The sequence below is a fragment of the Rhinoraja longicauda genome, chromosome 41, assembly GCF_053455715.1.
Source record: "Rhinoraja longicauda isolate Sanriku21f chromosome 41, sRhiLon1.1, whole genome shotgun sequence".
Lineage (NCBI taxonomy): Eukaryota > Metazoa > Chordata > Chondrichthyes > Rajiformes > Arhynchobatidae > Rhinoraja > Rhinoraja longicauda.
Window position 1 is genome coordinate 8,485,425 of NC_135993.1, and position 9,975 is coordinate 8,495,399.

The following is a 9,975-nucleotide window of genomic DNA, read 5'->3' on the forward strand; positions in this document are numbered from 1 at the left end:
ACAAACTCCATACAGGCAGCACTCTTAGTTAAGATTGAACACGGGTCTCTGGTGCAGCGGCAGGAAACCAGAGCACCCGGAGAAAACCCACGTGGTCACAGAGGGAACGTACAAACTCCATACAGACTGCACCCTTAGTTAAGATTGAACCCGGCTCTCTGGCACTGCGCAGGAAACCAGAGCACCCGGAGGAAACCCACAAGGTCACAAGGGGAAGGTACAAACTCCATACAGACTGCACCCTTAGTTAAGATTGGACCCGGGTCTCTGGCGCTGTGAGGCAGTAACTCTACCGCTGCGCCACCATGTTCTGTGAACGATCTGTGGAAGTCAAGGTTGCGGCCTGTGTGGGGCAACAGGCTTTGCACGCCATGTCTGGTGAGCGCGCTTGGATTAACCCTTTCCATTCCGCCCCTTTGCCGACAGGTCCTCCGAGGAGCAGTCTTGCTGCGTTCACCCCATGTACATCAATTTCCGCAAGGATCTGGGCTGGAAGTGGATTCACGAACCCAAAGGATATCACGCCAACTTCTGCATGGGGCCCTGTCCGTACATCTGGAGCACGGACACTCAGTATGCTGTGGTAAGGTGCAGTCGTGTCGCCCATTGTCCACCCTATGTGGGAACTAGGGTCGCCAACTGTCCCGTGTTAGTCGGGACATCCCGTGTTTTGGGCTAAATTGGTTTGTCCCGTACGGGACCACCCTTGTCCCGTATTAGGCCCGCGGGCTGGAGGGCAGGTTGCTACACAACCTCCGTCAGGCAAACACATTCCGTTAGCCTACACTGTCCTGGACGATATGCAGATGTTAAACTCATGCAGATGTTAAACTCATGCAGATGTTAAACTCATGCAGATGTTAAACTTATACAGATGTTAAACTCATGCAGGTATTAAACTCATGCAGGTATTAAACTCATGTAGATATTAAACTCATGCAGATGTTAAACTCATGCAGATGTTAAACTCATGCAGATGTTAAACTCATGCAGATATTAAACTCATGCAGATATTAAACTCATGCAGATTTTAAACTTATGCAGATGTTAAACTCATGCAGATATTAAACTCATGCAGATGTTAAACTTATGCAGATGTTAAACTCATGCAGATATTAAACTCATGCAGGTATTATACTCATGAAGATGTTAAACTTATGCAGATGTTAAACTCATGCAGATGTTAAACTCATCCAGATAATAAACTCATGCGGATATTAAACCTATGCAGATGTTAAACTCATCCAGATGTTAAACTCATGCAGGTATTAAACTCATGCAGATGTTAAACTAATGGGCCATTCTTTGGAAAGTGAACCAAAATGTCACACATGTGATCAGACATCACCGCATAAAGTAATACATTAAAAAATTATTGTACGAGATTCATCTTCTTCACTACCTGCTATTTTCCTACCTACAGAACTATAATGCATGTCTTTTTAAAAAATTCACAGAGTTTGTAAAATAAAACTGAGTTATGAAAAAAAAGTTTCCGTGTGAGGTCACACACGTGACCAGTCATATTTGGCCTCTGACCCTGAACAAACATTGTTAGCGTGACATATAAACATTTCACCTGATAAACTTCGATATATACAGGTCATATATACAGTACAAAACAATATACCTGTAATACTTTCAGAATTAGAAGAGATGTATTCCACAATTTTTCATATTTTTGGTCACACACGTGACTAAGAATGGCTTTCATGCAGATATAAAACGAGGGTCGCCAACTGTCCCGTATTAGCTGGGACATCCCGTATGTTGGGCTAAATTTGTTTGTCCCGTACCGGAACCGCCCGGGAGGCGCTGTAGGCCCCTTACACTGTAGGCCCCTTACACTGTAGGCCCGTACACTGTAGGCCCGTACACTGTAGGCCCGTACACTGTAGGCCCCTTATAACATATAACATATAACAATATAACAACTACAGCATGGAAACAGGCCTGTCCGGCCCTACCAGTCCACGCCGACCATTCTCCCTGACCTAGTCTCATCTACCTGCACTCAGACCATAACCCTCCAATCCCCTCCTATCCATATACCTATCCAATTTACTCTTAAATAATAAAATCGAGCCAGCCTCCACCATTTCCACCGGAAGCCCATTCCATACAGCCACAACCCTCTGAGTAAAGAAGTTCCCCCTCATGTTACCCCTAAACCTTTGTCCCTCAATTCTGAAGCTATGTCCCCTTGTTGGAATCTTCCCCACTCTCAAAGGGAAAAGCCTACCCACGTCAACTCTGTCCGTCCCTCTCAAAATTTTAAAAACCTCTATCAAGTCCCCCCTCAACCTTCTACGCTCCAAAGAATAAAGACCCAACCTATTCAACCTCTCTCTGTAGCCTAAGTGCTGAAACCCAGGCAACATTCTAGTAAATCTCCTCTGTACCCTCTCCATTTTGTCGACATCCTTCCTATAATTTGGCGACCAGAACTGCACACCATACTCCAGATTCGGCCTCACCAATGCCCTGTACAATTTCAACATTACATCCCAACTTCTATACTCGATGCTCTGATTTATAAAGGCAAGCATACCAAACGCCTTCTTCACCACCCTATCCACATGAGATTCCACCTTCAGGGAACAATGCACAGTTATTCCCAGATCCCTCTGTTCCACTGCATTCCTCAATTCCCTACCATTTACCCTGTACGTCCTATTTTGATTTGTCCTACCAAAATGCAGCACCTCACGCTTATCAGCATTAAACTCCATCTGCCATCTTTCAGCCCACCCTTCCAAAAGGCCCAAGTCTCTCTGTAGACTTTGAAAATCTACCTCACTATCAACTACTCCACCTATCTTAGTATCATCTGCATATTTACTAATCCAATTTGCCACACCATCATCCAGATCATTAATGTAAATGACAAACAACAGTGGACCCAACACAGATCCTTGGGGCACTCCACTAGACACTGGCCTCCAACCTGACATACAATTGTCAACCGTTACCCTCTGGTATCTCCCATTCAGCCATTGTTGAATCCATCTTGCAACCTCACTATTAATACCCAACGATTTAACCTTCTTAATCAACCTTCCATGTGGAACCTTGTCAAATGCCTTACTGAAGTCCATATAGACAACATCCACAGCCTTGCCCTTATCAATTTCCCTGGTAACCTCTTCAAAAAATTCAAGAAGATTAGTCAAACATGACCTTCCAGGCACAAATCCATGTTGACTGTTTCTAATCAGGCCTTGATTATCCAAATAATTATATATATTGTCCCTAAGTATCTTTTCCATTAATTTTCCCACCACAGACGTCAAACTAATAGGTCTATAATTGCTAGGTTTACTTTTAGAACCTTTTTTAAACAACGGCACAACATGCGCAATGCGCCAATCTTCCGGCACCATCCCTGTTTCTAATGACGTTTGAAATATTTCCGTCATAGCCCCTGCTATTTCTGCACTAACTTCCCTCAATGTCCTAGGGAATATCCTATCAGGACCTGGAGACTTATCCACTTTTATATTCTTCAAAAGTGTCCGTACCTCCTCTTCTTTAATCCTCCTAATTTCCATCACTACTCTACTTGTTTCGCTTACCTCACATAATTCAATATCCTTCTCCTCGGTAAATACCGAAGAAAAGAAATTGTTTAATATCTCCCCCATTTCTTCCGGCTCAGCACATAGCTGTCCACTCTGACTCTCTAATGGACCAATTTTATCCCTCACTATCCTTTTGCTATTGACATATCTGTAGAACCCCTTGGGGTTTACTTTTACATTACTTGCCAAAGCAGCCTCATATCTTTTTTTCGCTTTTCTAATTTCCTTCTTAAGATTCCTTTTACATTCTTTATATTCCTCAAGAACCTCATTTACTCCCTGCCGCTTATATTTATTGTATATCTCCCTCTTTTTCTGAACCAAGTGTCCAATTTCCCTGGAAAACCACGGCTCTTTCAAATTATTATTCTTTCCTTTCCACCGAACAGGGACATAAAGACTCTGTACTCTCAAAATTTCACCTTTAAATATCCTCCATTTCTCTATTATATCCTTTTCATAAAACAACAATTTCCATTTCACTCCTTTTAAATCCTTTCTCATCTCCTCAAAATTAGCCTTTCTCCAATCCAAAATCTCAACCCTTGGTCCAGATTTGACCTTCTCCAGAATGATATTGAAACTAATGGCATTATGATCACTAGACCCAAAGTGCTCCTCAACACATACCTCCGTCACCTGACCCATCTCATTTCCTAACAGGAGGTCCAACACTGCCCCTTCTCTGGTAGGCACCTCTACGTATTGCTGCAAAAAACTATCCTGCACACATTTTACAAACTCCAAACCATCCAGCCCTTTAACAGAATGTGATTCCCAGTCTATATACGGAAAATTGAAATCACCCACAATCACCACTCTGTGCTTACTACTAATATCTGCTATCTCCTTACATATTTGCTCTTCCAATTCTCGTTCCCTATTTGGCGGTCTATAATACACCCCTATAAGTGTTGCTAAACCTTTCTCATTTCTGAGTTCCACCCAAACAGCCTCCTTAATCGAGCCTTCTAGTCTGTCCTGCCAAAGCACTGCTGTGATATCCTCCCTGACAAGCAATGCAACACCCCCACCTCTTGCCCCTCCGATTCTATCACATCTGAAACAATGAAATCTTGGAATATTTAATTGCCAATCGCAACCCTCCTGCAACCATGTTTCACTGATCGCCACAACATCATACTTCCAGATGTCAATCCAGGCTCTAAGCTCATCCACCTTTCTTACAATGCTCCTAGCATTAAAATATACACATTTAAGGGACCCATCATTTCTTATTCTCAGTTTATTTCTTTTCCCTTCTTTCTCTCCTACATATTGGGTCTGAGTGTTTCCCTTTTCTGCCTCCTGCCTCACACACTGCCTATTAGCTATCTGTGTTTGAGTCCCTCCCCCCAACCGTACTAGTTTAAAGTCTCCGCAGTTATTTTAGCAAATCTCCCCGCCAGGATATTGGTTCCCCTCGGGTTCAGATGCAACCCGTCCTTTTTGTACAGGTCATACTTCCCCCAGAAGAGGTCCCAATGATCCAGAAACTTGAAACCCTGCTCCCTGCACCAGTTCCTCAGCCACGTATTTATCCTCCACCTCACTCCATTCCTATTCTCACTATCGCGTGGCACAGGCAGTAAGCCTGAGATTATTACTTTGGAAGTCCTTTTTTTTAACTCTCTTCCTAGCCCCCTGAATTCTCCTTTCAGGACCTCTTCCCTTATCCTACCTATATTGTTGGTACCTACCTATATGTACCACGACCTCTGGCTCCTCTCCCTCCCCTTTCAGGATATCCTGGACACGCTCAGACACATCCCGGACACCGGCACCAGGGAGGCAAACCACCATCCGGGTCTCCCGACTGCGTCCACAGAAACGCCTATCTGACCCCCTCACTATAGAGTCCCCTATTACTACTGCTCTCCTCTTCCTTTCCCTACCCTTCTGAGCAACAGGGCCGGGCTCCTTGCCAGAGGCCCGGGCACCGTCGCTGCCCCCAGGTAGGCTGTCCCCCCCAACAGTACTTAAACAGGAGTACTTATTTCCAAGGGGTACAGCCACCGGGGTACTCCCTAGTCCCTGCCTCTGTTCCTTGCCCCCCCTAACAGTGACCCACTTGTCTACCTCCCGTGGTCTAGGAGTGACCACCTCCCTGTAACTCCTATCTATAACCTCCTCACTCTCCCTGATCAGACGGAGGTCATCAATCTGCCGCTCCAGGTTCCAAATACGGTCCCTTAGGAGCCCCATCTCGTCACACCTGGCGCAGATGTGGATGTCTGGAAGACTATCAGACTCCCAGATTCCCCACATCTGACACCCAGAACAAAAAACTGCCCTGGCAGTCATACTCTCCAAACAAAGCCCCGCGCTCAGTTACTAAACCTACCGCCCGGCCGCTACTCCAACCGCTCCAACCGCCCACCCAAAAGAACAGAGTGATCTCCTGGGAGAGGCGAAAAACCGGATAAAAAACCCAGGCCAATTTGGGAAAAAATCCGGGAAATTCCTCTCCGACCCCAAGCTAGGCGATCGAAACTAGTCCGGGAGATCACACAGGTCTTACTCCTTACAATCCCCACACAATCCCCACACAATCCCCACACACTACTTCCCAAGCAACACAGCTTGGTGCTACTGCTGCTGCTGGCTGCTGCTGGCTGCTGCTGCTACTGCTGATTGCTGCTGTGTTGCCAGTTGTTTCCCCTTACACTGTAGGCCTGGACACTGAAGGCCCGGGAGCCGCTGTAGGCCCCTTACACTGTAGGCCCCTTACACTGTAGGCCCCTTACACTGTAGGCCCCTTACACTGTAGGCCCCTTACACTGTAGGCCCCTTACACTGTAGGCCCCTTACACTGTAGGCCCCTTACACTGTAGGCCCCTTACACTGTAGGCCCCTTACACTGTAGGCCCCTTACACTGTAGGCCCCTTACACTGTAGGCCCCTTACACTGTAGGCCCCTTACACTGTAGGCCCCTTACACTGTAGGCCCCTTACACTGTAGGCCCCTTACACTGTAGGCCCCTTACACTGTAGGCCCGGACACTGTAGGCCCGGACACTGTAGGCCCGGGGGCCGCTGTGGCCCGTACACTGTAGGCCCGTACGCTGTAGGCTCAGACACTGTAGGCCCCTTACACTGTAGGCCCGTACACTGTAGGCCCAGACACTGTAGGCCCGTACACTGTACGCCCGTACACTGTAGGCCCGGACACTGTAGGCCTGGGGGCCGCTGTGGCCCGTACACTGTAGGCCCGTACACTGTAGGCCCGGACACTGTAGGCCCGGGGGACACTGTAGGCCCGGGGGACACTGTAGGCCCGGGGGACACTGTAGGCCCGGGGGACACTGTAGGCCCGGGGGACACTGTAGGCCCTGACACTGTAGGCCCGGACACTGTAGGCCCGGGGGCCGCTGTAGGCCCGGACACTGTAGGCTAACGGAGTGTGTTCGGGGAGCGGGGCCGAGTGTGTTTGCATAATGGAGGTCGCATAGCAACCCGCCTACCGGCCATCATTGGTGGAGTGGGAGCATGTGGCCGCTGGCTGGGTGAGGTCACGTGTGGCGCGGGGCGGAGGCGTCACCTTGTCCCTTATTTGGGAGTGAGGAAGTTGGCAACCCCTATATAAAACACATGCAGATATTGAACTCATTCTCCTCTTGTGGCGATAACACTGACGGGGCCTGCTCCTCTCTCTCTCCTTTCCACGGCAGGTTCTGGGTCTGTACAACATGCACAACCCCGGCGCGTCGGCCTCTCCGTGCTGTGTGCCGCAGTTGCTGGAGCCCCTGACCATCCTGTACTACGTTGGGCGGCAGGCCAAAGTGGAGCAGCTGTCCAACATGGTGGTGAAGTCGTGCAAGTGCAGCTGAAGGTCCACTTGACAGGTCCACGTGCCCAGAGAGCTGGCGGGCGTCTCGGATGCCAACCGACGGGTGCCTGGCACGGCAAAACTCGGCGCAGGGTGACCAACTGTGCCAAAACTGGAGCCCCTCTTCCCCCCCATCTTGTTGGGCGTGGGGGGAAAGACCACTACCGTAAGGGTCTCCGAACAGTGTACAGTTTTAGCCCCATGCACATGTCTAGTGCAGCAGCACTGCTGTAGTCTATGTCTAGTGTTCTTCATATTTTTTTAACTTGCAGAGATTCTTATAATTTATAAATCGAGAGCTGTATTTAAACTGGTTGATTTTCGGAGCCTGTCTTTAACATAGTCCTGTGGGTCTGGGCAGCACGGTGGCACTGCTGGTAGAACTGCTACCTCACGGTGCCAGAGGCCCAGGTTCAATCCTGACCTGGGGTGGTGTCAGTCTGTGTGTGTGTGTGTGTGTGCGTGTGCGTGTGTGCATGCGTGTGTGCGTTTGTGCATGTGTGCGTGTGTGTGTGGAGTTTGTGCGTTCTACCTGTGACCGCATGGCATGCCCTCCGGGTTCATAGAAAAACAGGTGCAGGAGGAGGCCATTTTGCCCTTCGAGCCAGCACCGCCATTCATCGTGATGGCGGCTGATCATCCACAATCAGTAACCCGTGCCTGCCTTCTCCCCATACCCCTTGATTCCGCTAGCCCCTAGAGCTCTATCTAACAGGTGCTCCAGTACATCCCAAAGGCGTGCGGGTTTGTAGGTTAATTGGCCCACTGTAAATGTTCCCGTGCGTGTAGGGAGCTCATACCCCTCTAACTAGGGTCGCCAACTGTCCCGTATTGGCCGGGACATCCCGTATTTTGGGCCTCCCTTGTCCCGCATTAGGCCCGCGGGCCGCTGTCGGCCGGGACAGTGTAGGTTAACGGAGTGTGTTCGCCTAACGGAGGTTGTGTAGCAACCCGCCTCCCTGCCCGGGCGGCCGCCATTGGTGGAGCGGGAGCACGTGGCCGCTGGCTGGGTGAGGTTGCGCGGGGCGGTGACGTCACCCTTTGTCCCTTATTTGGGAGGGAGATAGTTGGCAACCCTACTAATACGGGACAAGGGCGGTCCCGTACGGGATAAACCAATTTAGCCCAAAATACGGCATGTCCCGGCTAATATGGGACGGTTGGCAACCCTAGGGGACAGTCGGACAGGTCGAAGAACTAGGGTGGAGGAGAGATGGAGAGAGAGGAAGGGCGGGTTGCTTGAAGTTAGAGAAGTCAGTATTCATACCGCTGGGGTGTTGACTGCCCAAGTGCACAAGACCACTGACCGGTCACAGATCCACAGCACGACAAGGGTTAATGGTGTGAGTCTCACACGCCAGGGGCTCTGTGGCAATGCCGGCTCCACCTTGATCCAGTAGTAACATAGAAAACAGGTGCAGGAGGTGGCCATTCGGCCCTTCGAGGCAGCACCGCCGTACCTTGTTCCTGCTTTCTCCAGTACGCTGTCCCGTCCACGGTGGCGCTGGCCGTCGCCAGGGCGACCCCTCCCCCCACACTGTTGCCGCGCACTTCACCCGAGCTAATCTCTGGTGATCTCTTAGAATTGCACTATAACGTTGTGGACATGATTTAATATTATCAAGTGAGGATAATCCGAGACTACGTGCAACGGTGAGCAGGTTCCTTGGACAGCGGAGTGCCTGTGTGTGTGCGTATGCTACATTTACGTGCATACATGCGTGTGTGCATGTGTGTGCATGTGCATAAATATGCGTGTGAGTGCTTGCATGTGTGGACATACACACATGTGTGTGCATGTACTTATGTGTGCATGTAAATTCATATGTGTGTGTGCATACAAGCATCCGTGTATGCATGTACATGTGCATACATGTGTGGGTGTGCATGCTTACATGTGTGTGCATGCACGTGCATACATGTTTGCATACATTAGTGAATGCATGAATGTAAATGTGCATGCATAAGTTTGTGTGCATGCATACATGGATGTGCATGCATGTGTGTGCATGCGTGTGTATACATGTGTGTGTATGCATGTGTGTGTGTGTGTATGCATGCGCATGTGCATACATATGTGGGTGTGCATGCTTACATGAAAGTGCATGCACGTGTGTGTATACATGGGTGCGTGCATACATTAGTGCATGTAAATGTGCATACATATGTTTGTGTGCATGCATACATGGATGTGCATGCACGTGTGTGCATGTGCGTGAATACATGTGTGTGTGCGCACATGCGTGCGTGTATGCATGCACATGTGCATACATATGTGGGTGTGCATGCTTAGATGTATTGCATGCACGTGTGTGCATGTGCGTGTATACATGTGTATGTGCAAACATGTGTGCTTGCGTGTCTTTCTCACGGAGTGGCTGGGGCCAATAGTTTGAAACCTCGGGCCAGGAGAAGGAGCTTCGGCCCCTCGCCCCGCTGCTGTCCGCTGGAATTAGCACTGATCACGACACGAGTCCATGCTGGCCCACACCCTCGTCCAGCAGTGGTGCGCCAGTCTCTGGCCTGCACTGACCGCCTGCTCAGCTGAGGTGAGTAGACAGTCGC

The 9,975-nt window shown here is 49.3% G+C and overlaps 1 protein-coding gene across 2 annotated transcripts in view; it reads left to right on the forward strand.

The window, feature by feature from the left end:
• The window catches only part of LOC144611883 (B9 domain-containing protein 2-like), a 250,328-nt gene extending 241,144 nt beyond the window's left edge, over positions 1–9,184 (forward strand). For both annotated transcript variants that reach the window (XM_078431210.1, XM_078431211.1), the window contains 2 exons: positions 427–583; positions 7,253–9,184. In XM_078431210.1, the coding sequence (XP_078287336.1) occupies positions 427–583; positions 7,253–7,411 (316 nt within the window). In that variant the 3' untranslated portion in view covers positions 7,412–9,184. The remainder of the gene's footprint in view (positions 1–426; positions 584–7,252) is intronic.
• The last annotated feature ends 791 nt before the right edge of the window (positions 9,185–9,975 follow it).